At 36.7% G+C, this 26,535-nt stretch overlaps 4 protein-coding genes across 6 annotated transcripts in view; 2 read left to right on the forward strand and 2 right to left on the reverse strand.

Moving 5' to 3' along the window:
- Positions 1-9,094, forward strand: part of LOC113061795 (golgin subfamily A member 4) — a 34,681-nt gene extending 25,587 nt beyond the window's left edge. For 2 of the 3 annotated variants that reach the window (XM_026231235.1, XM_026231237.1), the window contains 8 exons: positions 336-440; positions 617-3,865; positions 4,449-4,574; positions 4,660-4,812; positions 5,424-5,524; positions 5,604-5,726; positions 7,436-7,541; positions 8,128-9,094. In XM_026231235.1, the coding sequence (XP_026087020.1) occupies positions 336-440; positions 617-3,865; positions 4,449-4,574; positions 4,660-4,812; positions 5,424-5,524; positions 5,604-5,726; positions 7,436-7,541; positions 8,128-8,286 (4,122 nt within the window). In that variant the 3' untranslated portion in view covers positions 8,287-9,094. The remainder of the gene's footprint in view (positions 1-335; positions 441-616; positions 3,866-4,448; positions 4,575-4,659; positions 4,813-5,423; positions 5,525-5,603; positions 5,727-7,435; positions 7,542-8,127) is intronic. The other variant, XM_026231236.1, reaches the window with a different exon arrangement.
- A 1,408-nt stretch (positions 9,095-10,502) lies between these two features.
- Positions 10,503-14,411, reverse strand: LOC113061797 (protein phosphatase 1 regulatory subunit 3E). The gene has a single exon (XM_026231239.1). It carries the CDS (start codon positions 14,254-14,256, stop codon positions 13,333-13,335), a length of 924 nt encoding a protein of 307 aa, XP_026087024.1. The 5' UTR covers positions 14,257-14,411; the 3' UTR covers positions 10,503-13,332.
- Positions 14,412-14,661: 250 nt separating this feature from the next.
- On the forward strand, positions 14,662-17,321 carry LOC113061799 (uncharacterized). The gene is given in 5 exon segments (XM_074559875.1): positions 14,662-14,855; positions 15,552-15,768; positions 16,684-16,810; positions 16,813-17,025; positions 17,028-17,321. Coding segments are annotated over 4 exon segments (759 nt in total). The 5' UTR covers positions 14,662-14,855; positions 15,552-15,573; the 3' UTR covers positions 17,252-17,321.
- A 965-nt stretch (positions 17,322-18,286) lies between these two features.
- atmin (ATM interactor) lies at positions 18,287-25,564 on the reverse strand. The gene is made up of 4 exons (XM_026231238.1): positions 25,257-25,564; positions 21,644-21,769; positions 21,281-21,480; positions 18,287-21,036 (listed from the first exon to the last, which is right to left on the reverse strand). Exons 1-4 carry the CDS (start codon positions 25,470-25,472, stop codon positions 19,344-19,346), a joined length of 2,235 nt encoding a protein of 744 aa, XP_026087023.1. The 5' UTR covers positions 25,473-25,564; the 3' UTR covers positions 18,287-19,343.
- Between the last annotated feature and the right edge of the window lie 971 nt (positions 25,565-26,535).

The following is a 26,535-nucleotide window of genomic DNA, read 5'->3' on the forward strand; positions in this document are numbered from 1 at the left end:
GGAAACCGGAAGGCGTGCGGGCGGATGTTGTAATTCGTCAGCGCTGCATGGTTAGTGACGTTTTCCGGTTCTGGCTAAATTTTCTTAAAGGTTCTATAATGATAACAGTAAAATGACCATTTATCAGCCGAAACCGATATGGTCACCGATATATTGTGCATCCCTACCTGTGTGTGTATTATATTTACAGAGAGCGAGACAGCGAGAGCTTTTTGCATTCAATATCCATTTTAGAATATTTTAAACACAGTGTAGTCCAGACCCAAGCCTCAAGAACAGTGGAGACAATATGACTTACAGTGTATGTGAGTAATTGAGACTTCCTTGCTGTGCAGCTGGCTGAAGTTACAAAGACATGCAACAACCTTGAAAAGGAAAACTCTGAGATGAAAGCAACTGTTACAGAACTGACACTCAATCTCAGTGTGCTGAAAGACAAGGTAACATCTTAGACTTGATTGTTCACTGGCTGCCATGGCGCATTTTCTTTTCCTTTCCGATTTGTGCAAGTTTGACAATTATATTTTGACAAAACAGATTATTTATAAATTAATGCATGTATTTATTTATTTAAGATGTTTAACATATATCATTACATTCGATTTTCTTGTTTTAGATCCAAAAACAAGAGGCAACTATAGAATCATTACAGAATGATCTGGTTCAAACAAACGATGATCTTGACAGACTGAACGCAGCTCATCTGGAAGAAAGAGCACAGCTGGTTCATGACTTGCAGAGCTGTGAGCGTGAAATCGATAGACTTCAAGATGTCATCATTGATAAGGACAAAGATATATCGGCACTAACATCCAGCACAGCAGAATACTCAGAGCAAATTCATGAACTAAAACAGGAAATGAAGTTCAAAGAAGATGTGCTGACTAAAATTGAACAGGATGTTCAAATCTTTAGAGACCCAGAGCTTTCTGACCAACAGTTCTTTAATGTGTTAATACCACAGCTGATTGAACAATTGAAGAGGACTGAAACTGATCTAAAAGATGCGAGAAAAGACGGTGAGTCAAAGAGTAATGAAATTAAAGACTTAATAAAGCTAACAGAAGAGGATAAGAAATCAATTCAGGATCTCCGCATGGAAATACAGAAGCTGAATATGAATCTCAAAGACCAGCTATTAGATACAGAACAAGTGAATGAAAAAGACTCTTTCCAGGAGGAGCGTAATCAGTTGCTTTCTGAAGCCAGCAAATATAAGAGTGAGCTTCTGATGTTTTCTAGAAAGCTTGCGGAGCAGGTTGAATGTCAAGAACAGCTTAAGCAAGATCTCCAAGACAAGTCAACGATAATATCTTCATTGGAGGAGAAGCTGAAGATTATTCAAGAGAAGACCGTAGCAGAGAGAGAGACATTTAACAAAGAACTCCAGATTCGAGATGAAGCCAAAGAAAACCTTGAGAAACATTTGTCTGATAAAATTGAGAGTATTCAGTCGGTGAACAATAACAACCAGAAACTTCAGGAATCGCTTGAGCAGACTTTGGGAGAGCTTGCGAGACAAAAGCAGAACCTGGATAATGCTAGGGAGCAAATGCAAGCTGTGCAAGATCAGAATTACAACTTGCTTTTACAAGTCGAAAGTCTCACTAATGACAATTGTCAATTGAAGAGGGAAATTGAGGCTAGTGTCCAGTCCCTCTCTGATGTTTCAGAAGAAAAGAAAAGTTTGGCAAGCAAAATATCTGAAGTTGAACAGAAGCTTTCAGAAAGTGTTAAAACAATAGAACACTTGCAAAGAGATAAGGAAGAGCTAACACTCAAAGGGAATGAATTGAGCAAAGAACTCGAGCAAAACAAACAGTCAATGGATACGATTCTTTTAGAAAAAGACAATATTGTTAGACTCTATGAGACACTGAGTAGACAAAATCGACAATTAGAAAAAATGTTTGAAGAGAAACAAAAAGAAGTGCTTAAACAGGCCCAAGTTGTGTCTGAAATGAATAACAAGGTTGCAATTACACTTGAAGAAAATGAAAAACTTGCTTCTAATATTGCTAGTCTTGATGAACAGAATAAGTACCTCCATAAACAAACAAATGAACAGATGAAGTTACTCACAGAAACGACCAAGGAGAGGGAGAATCTACAAAACAAAATCTTGATTTTTGAAAAACAAGACATGGAAAACCATAAAATCATAGAAGGCTTGCATAAGCAAAATGAAGATTTGCTTTTGCAAGTAGAGGAACACAAAAATATTGAAAAGAATCTGCAGTCTGGAGCTGAGACCTTACAGGAAAAGTCTTTAGAGTGCGCAGCCCTCTCAAAATGTCTCCGGGAGACCAAAGAGAAAGTAGATCATCTTAGCAGAGAACTTGAATCCACCACTTCTCAAGTCCTTCAATACGAACAGATTGTTTTTGAAAAAGAAAAGACCTTAACAGACCAAAGTACACAAATGGAAACTTATCAGCACCAACTTAAGCAGTTACAAAATAGTATTTCCATTCTTGAAGAACAAGCTAATAATCATAAATTGGGTCTGACAGAGAAAGAAACACTGCTGCAAAAAGAATCAAATTCATGTCGTTTGCTACAAAAGGAACTTGGTCATGAAAGAGATCTTGTTTTTACCCTTCAACAAGAGCTAGCTTATCTGAAAATAGAGTGGTCCAGACTGAACCAGACTTTGGAAGTGAAAGAAAGCACTTTAATTGAGAAAAATCTTGAATGCCACAATCACTCAGAGGAATTGTGCAAAAGAAATGAGTCGGTTCTTTCACTAACTAGTCAGCTTGGTATTATGAATGAAAATATTGTGAGGCTTGAATCTGATAATGCACATTTAAAAGGCACTTTAGAGGAGCAGTTAACAGAAAATGTAAGATTAAAAGATGAGTTAAGACAGAAACAAATAGAGGTTGTGGAACATCAAGATAATGACCAGGCAATGAATGACCAAAACATTATAATTAAATCTGAACTGAAGAATTTAATGACAGAAAAATTTAGACTACAAGAGACGATCACGTCCCTACAAAATGAATTGGAAAGTAATAGAGTTGAACTGGCATCTCTGGCAGAACAGTTAAAATCCAAGCACTCTCAATTTGAAGCTTTACGGTTCACTCTGCAAGGGAAAGAGGAAGTTTTCAGGACACAGGAGATGTCTGTAAATAAGATGAATGTCAGACTGTTGGAAAGCGAGAGCCAAATCACCCAGAAAATAACAGCGATCTCTGAGCTCCATGAAGAAGTTCAGAATTTGCAGACAGCTTTGCAAGAAAAAGACAGGTTGCTGTTAAATAAAGATAAAGAGTTTTCTCTGGTTAAGAAAACATTAATGGCACAATCAGAATCAAGCGAAGCCAGACTGAAATCAGAAATGGTCGAAATTGCTAAAGTTCAAAGAGAGTTAAAGAGCTTACAAGAAAATAATAACCATCTCGTCAGAGTCATTAATGAAAATGATTCTTTATTGATGCAGGAGAAGGAAAAGTGTCTGCACTTGCAAGGTACTGCGTCTGAACTGGAAAACACAGTTTCACTACTGACCTGTCAAATAGAGCGATTAACCTCAGAGATCACACAACTCAGGGAAACACAAACTGAGAAGGAACTAGTCACTTTTGCTACTCAGTCGCAAATGCAGAAACTGGATGAACGATACAAGCAACTTCAAGAGGAATACGATTTGACCAAGCAAGAGTTGCTTAAAGTTATCAGTGAAAAATCATTAAAGGAAGAAGAAATCGGTAAATTGGTCCTGGAAAAAGAAGAGATCTGCAGAAATTCCAGTTATCAGACTGAGAGAATTCAGGACCAGCTACAACACCACAAGTGGGAATCCAGCAAAGTGGAAGAAGACAACACAATGGAGAGAGAGAAACCCCATATCCTGGTTAGTGCTAAATGCGAAACAATTATTGAATTGAAATAAGAAATTCAAGAATATGAAAAAGAATTTAAACTCATCTAGAGTTTGAACATGTTTGATGTCCTGTTCAAAAACAAGGTCAGAATATTCTTTCTTGGCAACATTTAGATATTGCTGTTTAGAGTTTGCAGGTTTCAAGTATTTTGAGTTTTCTAACTCAAAAAGAAGTAATGTTAGAAAGAACTAGATGCTTTAAAAAACAGATTTAATAGAAATGCTATTGGGCAAGTGCTCAGGTTTGAGAAAGGAAATTCGAATGACAGCAAAGGAGATTTAGATAAAGATGTATAACAATATATAACCTGATGAAAATGGTAAATGAGGATGTTAACTGTGACAGAATGATGCACTTAACTGTGCTACAAAGGGATCCATTAAAATGTCCCACTTGCCTATAATCCTGCTACAAACTCAAAATGTACTTTATTCTTCACAAAAATAGTAGGTGTTTAAGTAGGTGAATGATGATGCAGCAATATTTAATTTTTTTAGGGAGATTTTGGCTAATTTCCCAGCACTCCAGTTACTTTTGTCTGTGTATCTTCAGGAGTCTATGGCTTTGCAGGGTAAAGATGCATCTCAAAAACACTGGGTCCAGTTGCATAGCCATCTGCAGCACTGCCAGCGAGAGATCCAGCAAAGGGATTTTAGCCTCCAGCAACTCAACATCAAGGTATGCATCCAAATGTTCCATCTGGAAAACTAAATAAAGTGTTATATTTACTGCCGTGCATGTGTTATCCTTGTATATGTACTAGTTGCAACAGGCAATTGAGGAAAAGGAAGGTGTGTCCTCCCAGTTAAGCACCGTTTCCAAGATGCTCAGAGACTCACAGCAGACTGTTAGTGAGCTCCAGAATCGCTGCTATTGGCTGCAGACACAATTTCAAAACCAATATTCACCCACACAGGTGAGTTTATCTTTCTATAAAGGTGGATCTGAAATACTGTAACAACTGCTACAAAGAAAAATCTTTTGTTAAGATAACAATTATACGTTTTCAAATAACTTCTTAAACTGCATTGTTTCAGTCCTGTTCATAATTGTTAAAATTTTCAGAATGTGCCAATTTGGACGTTTACTTGTATCTGGTTTATTTATTCATTTATTTTGAGGTTCACACAGAGGTGCTGCATTTCAGTGGTTCAGTAATTACATGACTGCATTTCAGTAATCACATGACTTTTTCCTGTTTACACAACTTTTATTCGAAATAAAGTGTTGCCTCATTTCCTGTTTTTCAGGTAGCTGGTCCTGTCATTTTAACATTTGAATAGTCCAGAAATAAAACCATTTCAATGAGCTTTGAACAAAAAATGTAAAGGTTTAATGCCAAATCTAATTTTTATCATACATTGCCATGTACTCCCAACCAGAGGAAGAATAATTTGAAGAAATCTAACCGAAAGAACTGGTGCAACATTAGCTCTAGTTCTTGGCCCTGAAAAAGGAGCAGATATGATAGGGCCTTTGAAATGAAATTAGAATTGAGTCTGTTATAAGTTAAATCTCATTTCTCAGCAGGGTTCAGCCTACACAGAAGTTCCACCAGGAGCCCCTCAGGAACCAATCAGTGCCAATTTTAACCCAAGTGGTTCAGACAGTGGAGATCTCAGGATGAGGTTTGACAGACAGACAATGTTTATAGATGACTCATGTTGTAAACTTTTTGTGTGATACTCACTTAAATGTTCTTTCCAGGCTGGCTGAGGCAGAGTTTCATCTGTCTCAGTTAAACTCTAGATTAGAGGAGGAGAGATCAAGGAGAGAGGTTGCAGAGGAAGCCGTGCGGTTGACGGAACAGAGGGTTCAGAGGTACAAGAGGTACATTTATTAATTCACTTTTTAAAATCACAGAGCAAGTGGTGTCCGCTGAAGTCCACTCAAGCTGGAGAATAAGCACATATCTGTAAAAATGTTTGCACAATATGTTTATAATCTAAGGGAGCAGACCCTTGGAGCATTCAACCCAATCTTGCTTGAGTCAGCGTGAGTGACTTGGCATGCTTGAACAGCTCAATAGGGAGGCCAGCCTGCTCTGTAAACTGGAAATGAAATAAAAGTGATTTTACCAGACGCTGTGAAATAAAGACTGGAAAGATGTAGGATGAAACCCTCCTATGCATTTAGCATTTGGACATCCTGTTGGTCTTTGTAGAGAATCAAATAAATCAAGCTTTCCCCTGTAACTCGTGTTGTTCTGTGGCTTCTGAAAGGAGCATATTATTTTAAGAGCATCCCTTGGCATAGGTCTTAGAGTTTTTGAGATCACAGGGCTGCTTTGTAGGACTGTTACACCTCAAGAATTTCTTATTCACCTTTCTGTTGCTTTTTAATATTATATAAGTTTCCTTTTCTCATTTTACCATTTTTTTACCATTAGGGCATGATTTTCATGCGCATCTAGTCAGTAAACAAACCTGCCCAGTTGCTTCTCAAAACTAGCCCAATCGCGTTTCGTTCCGGGCGATAAAATACACATTTTTTGGCGGGGTTCCCTCGGTAAAATTCACATTTTAGGGGCTAAATATCATGTTATTGGGATTGGGGTCGCTTCGACCTGCGGCCATAAAAAAAGGCCCGCAGACTTGGCAACACTGGTTGCACTTTACAACACAGAGCCGTAGTTCCCTGACAATCTACACAAAATCGTGTATTATTATTATAATAACGTGATATTTAGCCCCTAAAATGCACATTTTTACCAAGGCAACCCTGCCAAAAAAAACTTAGATTTTAACCCTTATTTAATTTTAATTTTTATCAGGGAACCCTCCGGAAATGCGATTGGGCTAGTTTTGGACTAGTTTTGAGAAGCATCTGGGCAGGCTTTGTTGTTAAAACCTGGCAACCCTGATCTGAACGCACGTGCTGGAGATATACTACTAATCACAGGAACACCTTTTAACTGATGAGATGCGCATGAAAATCACATTCGATTTTTTGCACAGCCCTATTTTACCTGCTTTTTGGAATTTGCTGGGGTGTGAAACTTTGACTGTAACGACTGTATAGCTTTCTAACTCACATAGTACTAAGTATTGGCCTTGGTGTCAAATTATAAATAATTACTTTACACCATTACCGGTACTGGTGATATTCTGCCAAGTATGGTAATTATGGGCCTAGATCAAGTCAACCTCTGACAATCAGTTCACCCTCAACATGTGAACTGCATCTTAGCTGAACTTCATCATCAAGGTCCAAAGGCCTTAACACGTTAATGGCTGCTGTAACACTTGCTAAATGGGAAGTCCTTGACAGTGGTGGGCTTGTTTAAGGCAATGTGACAGGGCTGCCCAAACTTCTCATTTAGTGAGGCCATTTTGTCTGAGTAAGGTATTGGTGACTTCCACATGTTCTCCTCAGATCGGAATGACGCCATAAGAATCAAAGGTGGTTCTTGGCCATGAAAAGTTTAAGGCCCACGATGTAATGTTTTACTCTTGAAAGTAAAATGTGTTAATAACTGATACCAACTTTGCTAGTTTGTTGTCCACCACTTGATATTCACTATAGTGTGTGTGTTTCAGCATGGAGTCAAACCGGTCATGGCATTCTCAAAGGGACTTTAGTATTCAGCTAGAAAAAGACGAGGAAAAGTATGAAAGTCTTGTTCTTCACCCAAGCCGACACAAGGTAATACATGTATAAATGAAAGCTTCCAGTCATTGCCCCCATCTATTCTCTTTCAAACCTGCCCTGTCCGTGATAATTGCTAATGTCTTCATTGAAAAGTGGAACTGTTTGTGTGTCATCATTAGTCAGAAAGTGTTTGTCTTTAATACTTAGAATTATAGATAAAGATGAGACTTCATAATTAGTAGGGTTGTTTAGTTATTAAGAATTTGAATCTAATTAATTATATAATGTGGTGAATAATTAAATTAATTGCAAATGAATCGCTCATCAAATTGGGCTAAGAAATGACCCACAAAAGTAAATTTGAATGCGTCAATAATTTGAATGCATTATTTAATCAAACGCATTAAATTGACAGCCCTAATTATGAGTAATCACTGCAGAAATCCAGGTAATTCCAAAGGGTTCACAAACTTTTTCTTGCAACTGTAATTCCTAAATATAAATCTATAGCGACTTTCACATTTATGCTTACAAGTAAACTCATGTGCGGTAGTAATGCTCAGTATCAGTTTTGAGTGTGCCTAAACTGTGATTTGATATTATTGTTATCATGAATATTATTATTATTTTTTTTTTTTAGAGGAGTGGGGTTCAGTTGTGCCAGCGTTGGCTTAAAGGAAGGAGCATACACTGCTGTTCCAAACTACTGCCATCCCGGGGGAAGTCACGCTACATATTCATGGGCTACCTTCTTATGCTTCATGTGCTGGTTTTCGTGTGCCTCAGTTGGTCCCTTTAGAAAACAATTATCATCAAAATCACATATGCGCAAATAGAAGATCTGCAAAAATAAAATAAAAAATGGTGTGGACTGTGTAAGATAAAGACCCACAGTCAAGGCGCTTCCTCTTACTGTGATGCATTAAATAATGTAGGAGCTTCCCTTTTGTTGCTCACTCAAATGGGGTAAAGCAGAATGGTGAAACTTTTCTGAGACGTCAACTTGATCTGAAATGTACATTCAGTCATACTGGTTTCCATATAGACTTTAACACCAGCATTTATAATAGAGAGACCTTGTGTTATTGGCAGGTACACCATTGACCATTAGAATGTAGATTATCTGATGTAGTTGCTATGCACTGAAATCTTAAGTTTAGTTAAGCAATTGTCTTTGATGAATGTCTCGTTTGTCTGCACTGGAAATTAACATGAGATAAAAAAAAATAATTTAATTGTATGTGTACAGAGAGAATATTGAATTAAAGTGCTAATTTTAGAAGTTATCAGCAAGCAATCTAAAATTGTGAGAAGCTTTTCGATGAATCTGATTACAATGCAGAAACACTGGAATTAAATCTTGTTTTGGAATTAAAATTGTGGTTTTAGAATTAAAACAAATGCTGGTTTATTCTGAGGGTTAATGGTTTCAGTGGAATTTATTTATATAGTATGAAACTCGCAGAAATGTTTGCTTGCAGAGCCATAAAGTTCTATTATTGTGAAAAGTAGTTACACTACCTGTTGTGCAACACTGTATATTTGTATATGGGGTGTGATATAAGAAAAAGAGCGAATCTTTGGTGAATTAAACTACTGTGACCTACCATGTGTCTGTGTTTCAATATTATATTATTAACAATTTTTAAAGTGTTAAAGTGGTAAGCGAAAATAAGTGCAACTCTTTATTTTACCCTTACTGGAAATAGTTTTTGTCGTTGCTGTATTCTAATGCATAAGATAACAATTCAGGCTTTCGAGAATAATACAAGACGTTGGCCCTATGATGGGCCAACAGTAAAAGTGTAAATGTGAGACTAGTCCAGTCTCTTGAGATCAATACATCACAAAGAGTCATGTGTAACATTAAACTGTTGAAACTTGTATATGCCATTCAGAAAAAGATGCAGGAGTTTATGAAACTTCAAATGACTACACTTAAACATATTATATTATAAGAGCATTTTATTACCAAACACAGAGAATTGAGGGGTGTACGTTTCCCTATCAATACTCTCTACACAGTGGGTAAAGCTGAGGAACAATGAGATATTACACAGTGAAATTTGATACCGCAAAATACTTTAATTCTTGAACTCAATTATGCTACATTACACCTTCACCATACAGCCTAAATAAAAGTGCAGGATGTCTGTACATGCAAGCAGAGGACAACAGTATTACTATTCCAAAATAAATCGATTAACAAACATGACACACTGATACAGTTACAGAACAGAAATATTAAAGACAGGTATTGCATAGGTTCAAACAAACACAGATTGTAATTTGTGAAACAATAGCACATATCAGTTTTTCTTCCACAAAGATCCAACTATTTTAATCCATAAACAGTCACATTACAATAAGAACTTAAAATAGCAAGCCTTTTCCGTCGACTTGCTTTCCAACTGTCCCAAACCCGTAGTTTAAAACAGAAAATGACTAAAGAAGTATAAACCCAGTGAAGAAAAATAAAAATAATGCAAAGATTGGCAATTTAAAGAGGTAAAACTTGTGGATGTTGAAGAAAAGCAGGATGTCCATTTGTGCAAGAGTCATTCAGAAAGTATTCAGACTCCTTTTTTTCATATTTTGTTATGTCGCAGCCTTATGCTAAAATGCTTTAAATATGCCCCAAACCAAACCAGAAAAAAAGGACAAAAAAACTAAATATCACATAAATATATAACAGGATTTGAAGTGTTCAGATGCTTTGCTGTGACACCAGACATTTAGTTTAGGTGCATTCCATTTCTCCGGATCATCTTTTCAATTATTTCATTTTAGCATAAGTCTGTAGCATAACAAAATGTGGCGACAAAATATATAATTATATATAAAATATATAATTATAACAATATATAATATGTAAGGTATCTGAATTCTTTTTGCATGCTGTATAACTTTACAAAGAGTAGTCGCTCTATTCATACTCTTTCATACAAGTTCAGCTTTACAATCATTTGTCATTCAGTAATAGACTATTCAAAGTGCGGCGAAAGACCAAAAAAAGTCTTAAATAAAAGTGCATAATCTTTGAATGATTTCAAAATAATTCGCGGGCACTAATGAAACCTGGATGCTTCGGGTGTCGTGATTTTTTATGTTCAACCATCATCAGCTGTAGCTGTGCTAGTGACGATTATCAGGGCTTTCAGTGGGCTCCATGCGATTTCAACTGAGGAGGGCCCATAGCAACAACCTGAACCGGGGCCTCAGATACCCTAGCAACAGCTGTGACTGTAGCCGAGTACAAGAGGATCAGGAAGTCATTTAATCTTGCAACCTGATAGCCCACATTCAGTGGCAGTAATTCACTATAGTTCTTATGTAGCCCCATCCCTTTTCAACACTAATCTTACAGATTTAGGGACCACTCGTTTTACAATCTTACCAGTCTACTGCCATTTGTTATGACATCCGCTTCAAAAATGACTGTGTTTATAATAACTCCACAAAAAAGTAAATCCACTTCACCAGCTAATTACTTTTTGAAAGCAATGCCATAGAAATACACAGAACTAGAACTGCAGTTCAGAGACAGCATTCTAAAGATAAACTTAACTACGGAGAAGACTTTAACACATTGTTTCAAGTGTGCTTTTGCCTCTGAATTCAATTGAGATGTACAGGTATGGCTTGAAAAACTTTACTAACCTACATCCATGTTAGATAATTCAAAATAACACTTATAATATCACACAAACCAGACTTAGGTTACACAGTGTAAGGTATATTAAACTGACTTGTAGGAACACTTTCTGTTCTTATGGTTTTAGCATGAAAGCTGATAAGTTCACGTCAATGTAAAAGCTTGTTTTATTAAGGTCTAGGTGTTTTAAAATGTTAATTATCCCTGAAAATACCTACTCATTTGGTTTTGTTAAAAATAGATAAATAAATAATCTTTGATATGTTATCTAATTTAAAGAGAATAAATAGAACAATGGAAGTATATTTATTTTAATATATTTAGTATTAAAATTACTTTATGATGTCTAAGGTTTATTTGATTTGGGTATTTTAGCAAAAAAATGGTCAAGAAGTGTATGTAGACAAAGAAAGCAACTCACAATTACTAATGTAACATTAGTGAACCCCACAGAAACGTCATAAACTCACGTCAATTATTAAATCACAAAATTTTACCTTCTTTTATTTTAGTTTTTCTTTATATATATATATATATATATATTTTATTTTACAGAGCCACTTTGGTGTCACGCTGTCATGCTAATTTCAATGTAATTTTACAATCGCTTTTATATAAAAATGTGGGGTGGGTGGGGGGATTTCATACAGTGCATGCATAATCAATATTTTGGTCATATATTTTTACCAAGCACATTTTACCAAATCCAAACCACATCAATCTTAATAATTACTATTAAGCTGAACTATATTAATTTATGTGCTGTCATTGCTGATGGAGGAAGGGTGTGATTTAAATGCATTGAAAAGTCAAAAATTATTAAATGAAATGAACACTGTAAAAATTAAAAATTAAGCATGACCATCATACAATAAAATACCGTACTCAATAATTACATATCAACTATAAATGATTAAATACATGCTTAATAGTAATTATTAAAATGTATTTGGTTTAGATGTATACAAAATTTTGTTGAATTGAGGATTTAATAAAAATAATTTTCTGAAACAGAAGTTATGAATGACTCTGCTGTCATATTGAGACATTTCAGAGTGATTTTATCAATCAGTTAACGACTGGATTGTGAGAAGCTGGAAACACATCTGCATTTTAGATGTCAGGCATTAAAGGGATAGCCCACCCCCAAAATTACCCTTTTGTTAATGTGTAAAAGATGTAATATTTTTCTTAAAAATGTTTGTGTCCATCTAAACAAACATTTGGGATGACATGAGGGTGTGTGAATGGTGAGAGAATTTTCATTTTTGAGTGGACAATCCCAACTATTATATATTTTAAAATATTTTTTTTGACTAATTTAAAAGTAAAACACTAAGTAGTCGACAGCCTACATGAAAATGTATGCAATATTTACTTGCTGCACATGGATTGCTAAAGCAAGACACCTTGGCGGCTCAGCAAATTCATTTTTGCTCTGTCTCTGTAAGAGCTGCGCAGGTCATCCTTATTCCCCTGATAATTCCCCTGGCCTCAAGAGGCAGTTATTTCAAGACCTGCATGCAGCAGGCAGAGCAGAACTGGTCACGGACCAGAACTGGTTTTTCATGGATACAAGGTATAGCCTCTTCTAAAAGGTTTGATTTATTATTGTATCAAAATCTCCCTCAGAGGTAATGTTAGCCGAAACCCTTAGCTACAATCTTACGTAAAACAAGCACAAGTGATGCTTATGCACAACCGACGAGTAACAGGCTCACCGTGGATTATGTAATTATTACACAATATCCTATTACAGCACATGCGTAAAAACTAAATGTAAACTGGCTTCATTAAAATGGTGCTGCTCATTTTAATGAATGCAGGACAGGGTCTTGTCTCCCATGTACAGCAGCTAAACAATCAAAATCAAGAGAACAATATGCCTAATGTTATATTTGTCAATTAGTGGTTGCCTCTGTGACGTCAATTTAATTTCCTATTTTCTACCATTGGTTACGCAATGACAAGAACACAGACAACGGTGTTACATTTACGAATATGTGGTATGCTACATACGTTTTTCATGGAAGGTCAGTAGTTCCTTCATGGTACACTGCTGGAGAGATTCCTAATCCTACTATGGCGAAACCTTGACTAATGATTATTACTTAGCCAATCCGTCAATGGAAGTCACGAAATTAATATTCATGAGCAAGCTTCGTCGTAGCAGAACGGCTGATGCGCGCACTAAATAAAATGGATCCATCCGTTCTCCCATTCCCTTGGAGGAGAAATTTTAAATCTGTGTCGCCTTACTCTGTAGTTATTCCCATTGTTGTTGTCCCAAAATTCACCTCCCTCGACACAGTACTTGATGGCAAACTGCAGTGTTCCGCCAAACTCCAGAAAGGTCGGAGTGATGATTTTGAAGCTAAACTTGTCAGTCTGACCGTCGCTGGAATGGGGGACGTAGGACGCAAGTATATCCATGAATGTCGTCCAGTTATTTAAGGTGTACCTCAGATAGACCCTTTTTTCGAAAGCCAAGTTGAGAACCCGCGCGGTCCCCGAGAGGCTGCACTCATCAGCCTGTACAGACTCCAGTAAAACCTTCGCTGCTATAACTCTGTCAAGGAAGTCCGGCAGGGATCCTGGATTTGTGAAGAGCAGCTCCATAAACACGGACTGGCTTGATGTGTTGGACTTGTCGAAATTGTTCAAGTGGAGCGCTCTGGCTTTCTTGAATTTGTCAATAATGCGGTCTGGTACCTCAGGCATAACCGTGTCATCAAAGTGTTTGATAGAAATCAGGTCCAGGCCCAGAGAGTCTGCAAAACGTACCCTTTTTTGATTGCTTGGGCTCTGGGTTCGTGCGATCTCTAATTTGGCTCTTTCAGCCGATGTGGGGAGAGACTTGCACCTGCGGCGCAGGGTCGGGCTACACGGGGGCTTCGTGAATGACTCCCTTCCTCTCGGTTTTTCATTCACTACGCTGGTTTCTAACGATTCGCAGTCTCCATTCTTGCTTTCCTCTCCCTCCATCTCTTCTTCTCCGTCCTCCAGGTTTTGCTCTGATGCTGTCAAGCTTCCGAACAGCCCGGCTATACAACTGTAGTTTCTGGGGATGCAGTTCTTGGGAGGCAGCATTACAACAGCAGCCTCGGCTTCCATAAAACGGTCTGTAAATCCTTTGAATATGTTTCAGTCGAGGTCTGATGTTAAGTGTCCTTCCGCATTTTAGGCTACGGGAAGCTTTGGTTGATGGTACTGCGGATATCTGAACCAGTCTTTGCCGAGATGCTGCCTCCGACTGAAATCTACTATGGCAAAGCTTTAGGTCATGAATATTTATAAGGTCAAACCGACGCTTCTTGCCAACCTTCCTCAATCGCGAGGTCAAGAAACGTAATTAATATTCATAAGCCAAAGTGAGAAGTTAATTCGTCAGTTTACTATCACTCATATCAACGGCTCTACTAACGTCTACCTTTCAGCCAATAAACTGAACCTGAACGGCGCGTCTTAATGAATATTCACGAGCCCATCCGTCACAACACTTGAATTCTCTTGTCAGTTAAGACACACCCCCTTTGCTACAAGCAGTCCGTGCGCTGGATCACGTCTCACAGTAGATGAAACACCGCAATAACAGTTCACAATAAAAGGACTGTCTTAAAAAAATAAGAAGAAAGAAAATACAAGAAAACCGTTTTGATAGCCTACATAATAATATGCCTGTATGACCTGCCCACCGGTTTGCATTCCGCAAGGTAAAGTTATTTTCGACAAAATTAAGATTATACATTTTGAAATACGTAAATAAATAATCATGCTGTCATATTAAGCGTCTCGTGAATGCCTAAAATGGAAAGATCTTAAGTAAATTAACAAAACTACATTACAAGATAATTATAGCTTAATCATAAGACTGCTAAGAGTTTTTTTGAAGACTTTTTAAAAATATATATATTTATTAACACTAAACTACCCTACAGATTACAACAAGTGAACAAAAACAACCATTACATTAACCGACATTACGCCTTGTCTTTTTCCACTACGTCATTATCTCCCTCGGTTATCATGACAACCAGGACCCTAAACACCTGTTCACACAGTTTACTTCACAGAAATGCAATACCAGTGTATGCATTTATACAATTGTTTTTATTTATTTTTTATTTTTTTTATTGTACAACAGTACCACATTTAAGATGTTGGTGTTGTCAAAATTAACGTAAGTTGACCGTTGTTTTTAGTTGACATGTTATTGCATGTTTATTCTTATGATGCATGTATTTACGAATTCGTTTATGTTTCAGTCTTTCAGTAGGCTAGTTCATTAGGGTGTTATACGAAAGAGCTTTTCCTTATATATAGACGTGAACTGACAACTTGAGAGCTAACTTGTGAGACACAAAATTATCTTTACTGAAATCTCTTTTGTTGTTGCTGCTGTGTTTCAGGCTGTGACTGAAGCAGTCCGGGATGAATAGCACTGAAGTCTGTGCATCAGAAGATGCTGATGCTGAGAAACAGCATACGAATATTTACAGCACACAAAGGACCACAAAGTCTTCGGGCAGACAGTATGTGAATGTGTTGTTGGATCTCAGTGAAGAGGATTGTAGCAGGGAATACAACATACATCTGCTTCAGAGCCGCACTGTCTTGGAAGACGCTGTGAGTCAAATGAACAGGACCGAACCAGATTGTAGATGGCAAGAGTAATGTCCTTTATCATGTTCTTTATCTAAAAACACAATCAATAATAATAATAAAAAAGTTATTCTGACAGTGTTTTCTGCTGATCTATATTTTGACATTGCTGTATGTATATCAGTCTTTGTCCATCTTTGTACATTATTTTGGGAATTAAATAAATGTACTATTGTTATTATTATTAACCACTGATCTAAATAATAAATCATTATTTAGATAATTATTATTTATATAGATCAGTGTTACAATGTCGTGATAACGTTTTTACATTTCTCATCTAAATAAGTTAGGCAATTCTCAACTTTTTCAGATGTTTTTAGGTTTTTAAGTAATTTTTTTTTTTAAGGCAGCAACTTTATTTATTTTTTTAGCCCTATACTAAATGATGAATGAGGAATACACAAATAATTACAAATGGGTTTTAATTTGAGCCCAAACAAAAGATAACCCATTTGTAATTATTTGATTGTGTTCCTCATTCATGTTCCAAGGTCCTTCATAACTCTCACTGTATTGGTAGTACAACTCTGTTTTGGCAGCATCAGTGTATCAGTGGATTTTTTAATATTGTTCCAGATTATACATTTTATAATTGAATCATTTTTTTATGATTATAATTATTTTCATTTATTATTTCTTGCTTGTATATCCATAATGTCATATAAATTATTATAACTTCATAAAGTCAATAAATGCAACTGTGCTGTAACTGTGCAGCACTGAACAGTCTGTAAATACATTGTGCCTGTAAAGGCAGTGTAAACTTTGTGTTATGCATATACATTCCAGATGAAGCTTCTGTAGTGTTCTCACAGTGTAAAGATTACATTTGTTAATAACTTAAATGTAAAACTCAAAGGATGCATTTTTTAACAGGTTGTAGGTTGGGGGAGATTTCCTCCTCTTGGTGCATTTCTTCAGCCGCCAAGAAAGGGGAAAAAACTCAAACAAGACACAATAGACTCTCACTGTCTCCTCTGTGCGGACCTTAATCTTTCTGATCTGCCCATCTACTGCTCAGCTCATCTCTGCAAAATATGTCAGAGCCATTAATCAACAAATTGCTGTCTGGAGATGAACAGTGTAAACAAAACAAATCACCATCAGTCTGCCATTACCATATAAAACCCTGTCTGATTCAGAAGGAAAATAGACTTGATCTTAGCATCAGAAGCCTGTCAAAGAGTCCAGAAACCAGAGGAACTACAGTCTTTTTAAAAAGGTGGAGCCAACAGATTGCCACCCAGCAGAAGTTTTGACCAAGGCCATGATGCCCGATGCTGCCGGTGCTGTGACTGATGGTAAAATATTGTGTGTCAATGATGACACAGGAAATGTCTTCAAGGCCCTCGTAGACTTTATCCCAGAGGAGAATGGCTACAGGTTAAAAGGACCTCCCAGTACAAAGCATTGGCTGTCCCAGGTCAAGAATCACACTGTTTGAGACTCACACTCCTGTGTACTTGAAAATGTGTGCTACGTGAAAATGACTATGCAATATAAAGGGATGAAGATAATTTTTTTTTTCTTTTTTCTGAAATTAGGATTCAATTACTCAGAAGCCATGTTATTTCACTATGCATGTTCAGCGATCAAAGAAGCTACAATCACTGTCCAACAATGAACCTGATTAGCTGAATTCAGGTGTAGTTGATCCTTTACAAATATACAACTGAATAGTACTTTATATCACGTGCCATTTGTATGTATATGGCTTTGAATAATAATCAGAGACAAAAATGCAGCCTTCCGTGGTTGACAACAGTATTATTTTGGTTCCATCAAATTTTTCACAACTTGAGAATGTTCTACAAAGCTCCGTACAGCTAGATTTGACAAAATTAACCCAATTAATATTAACACTAATATTAATATTAATATTGACACTAATATTTGCTCAGGAGAATAGCAGAGAATAGAAGAAAATAAAACCCATTTTTTTTCTTCTGTGGTTTATTTTCCAGTTTCATGTGCATCAGCATAGCCAAAACAGAACATAGCCCAATTATACACATGGCAGCCTCTAAAGAACAAAAATAATAATCATTTTATCATTATTATACTCAGTTATAAATTATGTCCTACACTAAGTTAAATAAGACACATGTTGAAAAACAAAAAGTAACAAAAGTTATTCTTGCCACAAAAATATGCATGCACTCTTTACAGCGAAAAACTTGAGCTTAGCTGGACACTTTCAAGTTTACGATCACAACAGTTTAAACTATGACATCATCGCCTACAGAATATTAACTTGTACATTTGCAGTATTTATTCCAAGATCCTAATATCATGAATGCTAGAATTCCTAGTGTTTGGCATAAAAATACTAAAGCTCTTTTGCGGTAATGTTAAGAAGCAGCCATTGTGACGTCAATAAAGGGAACAGACACTGCGTCGCTTACATTCTACTTGTGGAAATTCCACTATATACATTAAGTACAGGAGTACAAATAAATTGGACATTTCACAAAAAAAGAAAATGAAAAAAATTAGAAGCATATCCCACTTACACACACACACGCACACACACAATGCTGAATAAAAAAAAAAGCTATGGTTGCCTTTTATATTTAGTGTACTAAGGCCAAAGAGTAGTGAATTTTGACACACAAAGTTGAAACGTTCATAAGAACCAAAAACAAATATGTATGAATAAAGAAAACGGGAATAAAGAAAATGAAAACACAAAGATCAGCATTTCTGCATCTCCATTAAGCAGCACTGTTTCATTATCTCAATCGAAAGCATATTAACACTTGAATTAAGGCATCAACAAAAAGGTTTATACACTATGTGTAAACTTTTAACTGAAATCATAAGGAGGGAGGAACATATTCCACGAAAACAGATACTTGCTTTCAAAGAAATATTAAAGGTTTTGTTTAACAGTAAACATTTGTGGTTTGCGTATCTGAATCTACTCACAGTACAGAACGCAAACCACAGTAAACAAGAGCAAATCCGCATCTCAGTTTTGAAGGAAATGCGATGTCTGAAACATGCATAAGATGCAAATTCAACTGATTTAGGATGTAACGATTATATTATCATGCCATAACAGTCAGCAAGAAACATTTGCATGAATTCTGTAATGAATCAAGACCTAAATATTCTCACAGTGGCTATTTAGATGCGTCTAGGTCATTGCACTATTAAATGTAACATGCATTTGTTTATACCACAAAGCAAACAAAAAGCTCAAGGTTAAAAAAACAGCATGTACAAAAACAAAATACTTTTAGGACTAACAATATATGTTGAACATTAATAGTGAGGTGATAAAGTGCTGCAAAAGTATATTAATACATCCTTAGACTTGGGCATATATGCAATGCCTTATTGTGGACGACTTGTGTCTAAAAACTAAATTCTTGAGCTCTAAATGGTTGGTAGGGACTGTTTTGTTCTGCCACCCTTGCAGGAGAGATACTAGGTATGACTCCTTCATTATCTGAGCTAAATCAGCCAAATCACCTTTGATGGAGCCTTTAGCTCTTGGCTTTCCCATAGTGTCAAAATAGTGAGACGAGTTCCTAACACGTTTGGGTTTCCACCGAGCTAAAGTGAGACTCCATGTTCCAGGCCAAGTCAGCTGAAAGGAAGTCATCCACTGCTGTTTGGGTCTCATTGGTAGTGTGGAAGAGGTGGCCAAGGCTCTGAAAGGAACTAGATACAGTCTGGGTTTCAGCACTGCTGAGCCTCACCTGCCCATCATGGGAGCATGGCAGAGAAAGTGGAGCAGGCCTGACATCAGTCTGTGTTTCTGTGTCTGAGGACTCGGTGCTCATGCTGAAACTAGACTGTCTGAGGATACTGCCAAGGGGCATGTGCCCACCTGTGTCTAGCAGGAAGTTGAGGTCTGTCTGGGTCTGAGTGTCAAACATCTCAAGCTCCAGATCACTTGGTGGCACCCTTGTTCCAACGTCACCGTTGTGCCCATTACCAAGGTTGTCGAAGAGCAGGAAGTCAGTCTGTGTCTCAATATCTAGGAGTTCCAATGTTGCTGTGTTCAGACTGTTCAAAGCACTTTCTTCCGTCTGAGTCTGAATGTGTGTCGCATTAAGGAACTCTTCAAAGTCAAAGTCAATGCCAGTGTGATGCGGTTCATGCGTAGCAGGTAAACCGGAGGGACAGCCTGAAGCTGCCCCGGTCATGCTGTCAGAAAGTATATTTTCAAGGTCACGGAAGAGTATCATGGTTTGTGTCTGGTTGTCTGCTACTGTGTTTTGATGCAAAATGTCAGTCTGGGCCCCAAAACACATGGATGCAGAAGTCTTGTCCTCAAAAAACCCAGCTCCAGTGCTGGTCAGATGATCTTCTAGACCACTAGCTCTGAAATGTGCATCAGCCACTGCAGTCTGAGTGGAGACACTCAGAGTATCAGAATCGAAAAGATTTGTGCACATTGCTTGGTCCATTTGGCTTTCATCCACTGGGGCTGTAGAACAGCTTGTTTGTGTTTCTCGGGTCACATTAAAGGAAGTGAAGCTGAAAACATCTGTCTGTGCTCCAATGGAAAACGTGGCTTTGAATCGCGAGGGTTGCGTCTGGGATTGCACATTGACGGGCAGCTGAATCTGAGCGTTTACACTGATGTCTGTCTGAGAACAAGAGGACACTGAGGCCTCACAGCAGTGGGAAGCAGTCAATGGTCCAGCATCCATCCCTTTGTTGAGGTATCTTAAGTCAGTTTGAATGTTTGTTGAAGTGCTTTTGTTTCTGGATCCAAGATCCACTGGATCTCCCACAGAGTCTTGATTCTCAAGATTGACCTGTACCCCTGTGCTATTTGTTTCTGGGCCTGATGTATGCACAGGAAAGGACTCTTTGAAAGTCTTATTGTTCACATCAGGCACCACTGTGCTGACTGATGGTGCCAAAATATGCACAGTGCTTATAGACCCTTGCGCATCCACAGACAAGACCAACGACCTCAAGGCACTACTTTCCGCAGAGGGGAGGAGAACAGGCAGGTGGGTGAACTGCATAATAGGAAAGTTGACTAGGGCCACTTTGGGCTTCAGGAGAAGGAGTTTCTGGGTGTTTCTAGGGTGGTTTATGTTGTGTTGTGCTGTGTCTGAGGCCCCCGAGAATAGTATGTTGGGGACTACTCCTTCACTGAGCTTTTTCATACAGTCTGGAATTTCATTTATTAGTTCATCCGACATCAAATTTGTTGCACTGCTTGACAATCTTTCCATTTTCCTCTTCTTCACTGGTGGATACCTAGAAGACAAATAAGTATGATCAACAACCTTACACTGGGATATACGTTAAAAATGAAGGACGGAATGGTTGTCCTGAGCCACATATTATCCTAGGTCAGATAAGCTATCTATTTGAATAAAGATATATTAGTATTATGATTTATGCAAGCCAAGGTTGAAATCACACCACGCTCTTTTTTTATGATTTCCTATTCTAAAATTCTTAGGTCTTAGGTCTGGCCTTAGCCAGATAAAATGAGTACCTGTGCTCTTTGGGAAGCTCGTGGCCTGTTCTGTAGATATGAGAGAGCAGTGCTGCTCTACTGGCATAAGGACACCCACATGTACAGCTGTATGTCCTCCCACAATCCTCAGCATGTCTCCGCAGGTCCCACTCGGTGCTGTAGCCATTACTGCACTTCAAACACTTGTGCTTCTTTTCTGCATGCATCTTCATAAAGTGCTACACCATTAGTAAGATTAGGAAACATGTTAGTCAGCAGCTCTTTTTCCGAGCAGGACATAAATTATATATCAATTTCCAAAAGAGAATACAATATTTAGTGCCAGTTTACCAAAGGTAAAGTAAAATAACATCACAGAAAACCCCAGACAATGACAGGTACCTGTTTAACAAGCGAAAACTGAGAAAAGGGTCTGTTTGATCCTCTTGGGCAGCCTTCTATTGGGCAACAGTAGAGCTTTTGTGATTCCTTGATGTCCTTTCTAATTGTGGGGTTGACCAGACCCTCCTGAAATCAAAAGAAATATAGAAAGAAACAACTTTAAAAGTTGACAATGAAGCAACAATAATATTGCTTCTTGTTCAAGTAGCTAGAGAACATGGAGAAGAATAGCAAGCCAAGCAGTATCTTATTTACTATTCATGGAACCAAGGTTACATAATCCGAGACGTTCCCCTTCATAGGGAACAGACTTTCGAAATAGGAGATACATGCTTCTGAAAAGCCATCGGATTGACCCTGAGGAGAATAATCCACTCAGTGTGGGTCACCAGACACAATGAAATTGAAATAAACATAAATTGTGTGCCTGAGGAAGAAAAATCGAAGTTGTGATGGCATGAGCATATCATTTTGAGGCATTAGTGACGTGATGCTTCGGTGGTTAGTATTAGCACCATGCCACCATCATTTCATTTTCATCACATTTTGGTCTGTGATTCATAAAAAGTGATCATATTCTATTTTATTTTTCCTGCAGAAGACATGAAAACATATGTAAGTAAATACAGCATGAAAGTGAGTAATAATGAAAGAATTATCATTATCGGATGAACAATTCCTTTAATGCTTTTCAGTCTGAATGGTCAGGTTGGATTTTATGTGTTTTTTCATCAACAAGTTGCAATAAGAACAACAACAGTACAATGCTTTCCCACACTGAACAGCAAATAGACACTAGGTTTCTCTATTGCTTGTGTTTATTTACAGAGGAATGCAATAAAATAATGATTTAATATTTACGTGTGAAAAAGAATGCATGAAATTAGCAAAGCCTCCCAACCCCGAGGTTTAAGAACATTCTGGTCCTTCCTCCTCGGTGCCACAAAGACTGCAGGAATCAGAATTCATGCCTGGCAAACAGCCCTGGCTCGTTCTGTGCTGCAAACTGGGTTACATCACTCAGGCTTTCAGCCTGTGAAGCAGGTCTCATTCAATATAATGTCAATCCTGCTATGAGCTGGCAAAAAAAGGTTGATAATGAGATGCTTAACATCCCCAGAATAGCTCTAACTGTGTGGTTTCTCTTTATATTATAACACATGCAGTCAAATACAATAATTTCAGATATATTTCTCATTTGGGTTTGTAAAGATTAATTTTCTTTAACTAACTAAAAGTTCAAAGTCATTATTGTATTGCATGTTATATACAGTGGTCGAATTGTATAAAAAAATAATAAATATAAAAAAAATAAGTATAAAATACAAATATATAATATAAATATATAAAAAAAAACATTCAGGGTGGATGGTGTGGTCATTTTAAATGATTAAAAAAAATTGTCTAAAAAGGTTTTTATTTTATGAAAATGTATTATTAGGGGTTTTTTTTTTCAGGGCCTGAAATGGAATAATTTGGGTCAATACTATTAATTAAACAAGATTTTGCTGAATGTGTTTTAGTGCTGGCACCAAGGCTTGTTTAGGGCTGTCACGGATAAATAAAGATGGCAATAAAACCGCACATAGGTGGCATCAAATCCCTGTTTTAATAAATGATTTACTGAATCATACAAATCAAATGATTCATTCAAAACGGCTGATTCAATTAGAAATTAAACAAGTGAATAGACTGTTGAATCACTGGCACACGTGATTCGTTCAAAAACAGATTCATTAAAGGAATGAAACACACCTGTGGTTCCCAAAGTGGGTGCCGTGACAACTGGCTGGTGGTGCCGCAGAATCTGAGATTTTTCCCAATTAAAACAAACTAAAATACTATAATACCATATAATAATAATCAAAACACCAACAAATGATCATGTCCAAATGGAAATATGCAAAAAAACATTGATATATTCATACTTATTTGAAGTTTAATGTAGGCTAGCCTATTTAACGTCAATTGGACTGTTCTCAGGAGATAATCGCCCGCTCTGCCCTTTGTACAGGTCATTTTTATATCTCACGCAGTGATTGACAAGACACAAAATTAATTTTAGAGAAGGTGTTGATGGTTTTACCCGTGTGAAGCAACAACACTAGTTAAGTCACGCCCCCACCGTATAGTTTTGATTTTATAGTAGGTTCCTAATAAACATCATTTTGTTCACTAAAATGAAAACTGAATGTGGCTGCTCAATGCAGCATGCCAACCGACAGTCGCATCACATACCAGATTCCATTTAACATGTGAGGAGAAGCGACAAGATGATGACAGAAGAGTTTCAAAATGATATGCACATTTTTTTTTTTTAAACCCTGTTGACATCTGCCATTTATCTAAGGTGATATTGCAAGTTTTTTTAAACATTTGTTTCTTATTTATTTGGTTCCACAGTGTTTGCTGATTTAAATTGATTTAAACTGTGTATTTTTAGTTTATTTTACATCGAATATGCCATGTCTCCATTCTTTCTTATTCGTCTTGCTAATAAACATAGCGTTTCTTATTTATTTGGTTCCACAGTGTTTACTGATCTTCAGTTTTGTATAGGCTTCCTAAACTTTGTGTAATTTGTTGTTATAAAGTCAGGTTTGTACAAATCAAATGAGGAACACAATTTTACAACATTTATTTGAAATGATAAGAACTTTTTATAATTTGAAGAGTTAAATGTTGATCTTTAAATGTGTTTTACAGTAAATGGTTCAAATCAGTCTGTTGATGTCTCATCCAGTTGTAAAAGACAGATGGTCTTTGGACAGATTTTTTAATAGGTTGCTTCTCATATATTGTCTGTTGTGATACATTCATAATAAATTAATGCTGCTGTTTATGCTTCATATGTTTGTTGATCTGGATTTCATTTCATATATGCATGTACACATGCATTTTTATGAGATGGGGTGCCATGAAAAAATAAAATAAAATAAAACCCTACTAAGGGGTGCCGTGCTTTCAAAAAGTTTAGGAACCACTGCTTTGATTCCCTTTTTAAATAATCTTTGAATTTCTATTGTCTTCTTTAAAGAACTTCAAAAGTTACAGAACAGAACCTGATTGGCCAATCGCCGTTGATTAGTTAATGAATTACAAATTATCAAGTAGTGAAATGTAACATTTAATTTGAATAATAAATTTGACATAATACACAACATTTTTAATCTAAAGGGGGTGCTTCGGGGGATGCTATTTGTCTTTTTTTTCACCAGGAGGATTCCACCCCCCTGGTTAATCTAGTGCATGTTATATACCTATATGTTTAGAGTAACATATGTCATTGTGTTAGCAAGTGCAAGGTTGGGGGTTCGAATCCCAGGGAACACATGTTAGGAGAAAATTGTTAGCCTGAATGCAATGTAAGTCGCTTTGGATAAACGCGTCTGCTAAATGCATAAATGTAATGTAATTTAATTTATTTTAATATCAAACACACACACAAAGTAATTCTCATCAGTCAGAATCAGAAAACAAGATTATAAAGGCAAAATAGACTGGAAAAGAGTCAAGAAAATAGTGAAATAAGACTAAAAATTAAGCAGATCAAAAGTGAAAAACATAAAAAACGTAAAATAGCATGTATCTTGGTTTTAATATAATGTTGTACCTTGATTCTGTGGGACTTGACCAGATGCATGTTGAGTGCTGGAGTGTTAGGCAGAATCTTCCCGCATCCTTCCACCGTACAGAGGATGTTGGTCCGCACTTCTTTGGTGAGCTCTGTTATGGAGGGTTTAACAATCTCTCTGCCTTGTAAAGGCAGCTTCTCGTTACATTTTTGCCCTTTGTGATGGCTATTACTGTTGATTGTTGACGCAGCCATGATTCAACACGCCACAACGTACACATTCACTTCCGGGACACGTCGCATAGCAACCAACTCACAACGGACACTCCGCACATTTACTTCCGGAAGACGCATACGCCAAGCATACGCCCACAAGCTGGATGTACGCTATTTGTAAGCGAACGTTCCAAATGTATTTATGTCAAAAATAGTATAGTACAGCAACCAGTGTAGACAGAACAACAAGATATACTTTTATCATCAGGGTTTTTGATGAACAGAAGGATTGAAATATAAATATAAATTAGACCATAAACATGTTCATTATTAGAAATTTTAAATATAATTTTTTGAATATAAATATTTATTAACATCATAAAGTAGTAAAAATACTAAATACAAAAATAGTAAATATTTTGACAGAGTAGCACTGGCATAGATCAAGCTGGGGCAAAATCAGCTATATTAGAATGATTTCTGAAGGATCACGTGACACTCTAGACTGGGGTAAAGATGCTAAAGATTTAGTTTTGATCACAGGAATAAATATTTTAAATATATTCCAATAGAAAGCAATTATTTTAAATAGTAAACCTATTTCACAATATTACTGCTTTTGTTGTATTTTGGATATTCATAAAAAAAAAAAGCTATATATCTTCTAAAACTAAGGGATATAAGTTATTTTTATTTTTTTTTGTTAAGCTATAAATGGAGGTCAATGACACTGGAAGCCTCAAACATTCAGGTTACAGTTGGTAACTTTTGTTTGCTCCTTATGGATCCTTAAAAAAGAAAAAAATAAATCATACTGACCCCAAACTTTTGAACGGATTTTACATTCATTATCATTTCCTTTTCTTTATAATTTTCTGATTTTATTATATTTTTGATATATTTGGTAAAAAGACTGGGTCCAATATTTATGGTTGGAGATTAAATCTATCAAAACTAAAAAAAAAAAATAATCAAACTTGACACACATCTTTTCTCTCTTGTACTTGCCATAGAAACAGAAAATGTCTGCATTTAATACTGATATCTCACAATTTTTGTTTGAATAAAGTTGGTAATTTATTCCTTAATTTAATTTTAAAGT

This window comes from Carassius auratus, chromosome 43, assembly GCF_003368295.1.
Source record: "Carassius auratus strain Wakin chromosome 43, ASM336829v1, whole genome shotgun sequence".
Lineage (NCBI taxonomy): Eukaryota > Metazoa > Chordata > Actinopteri > Cypriniformes > Cyprinidae > Carassius > Carassius auratus.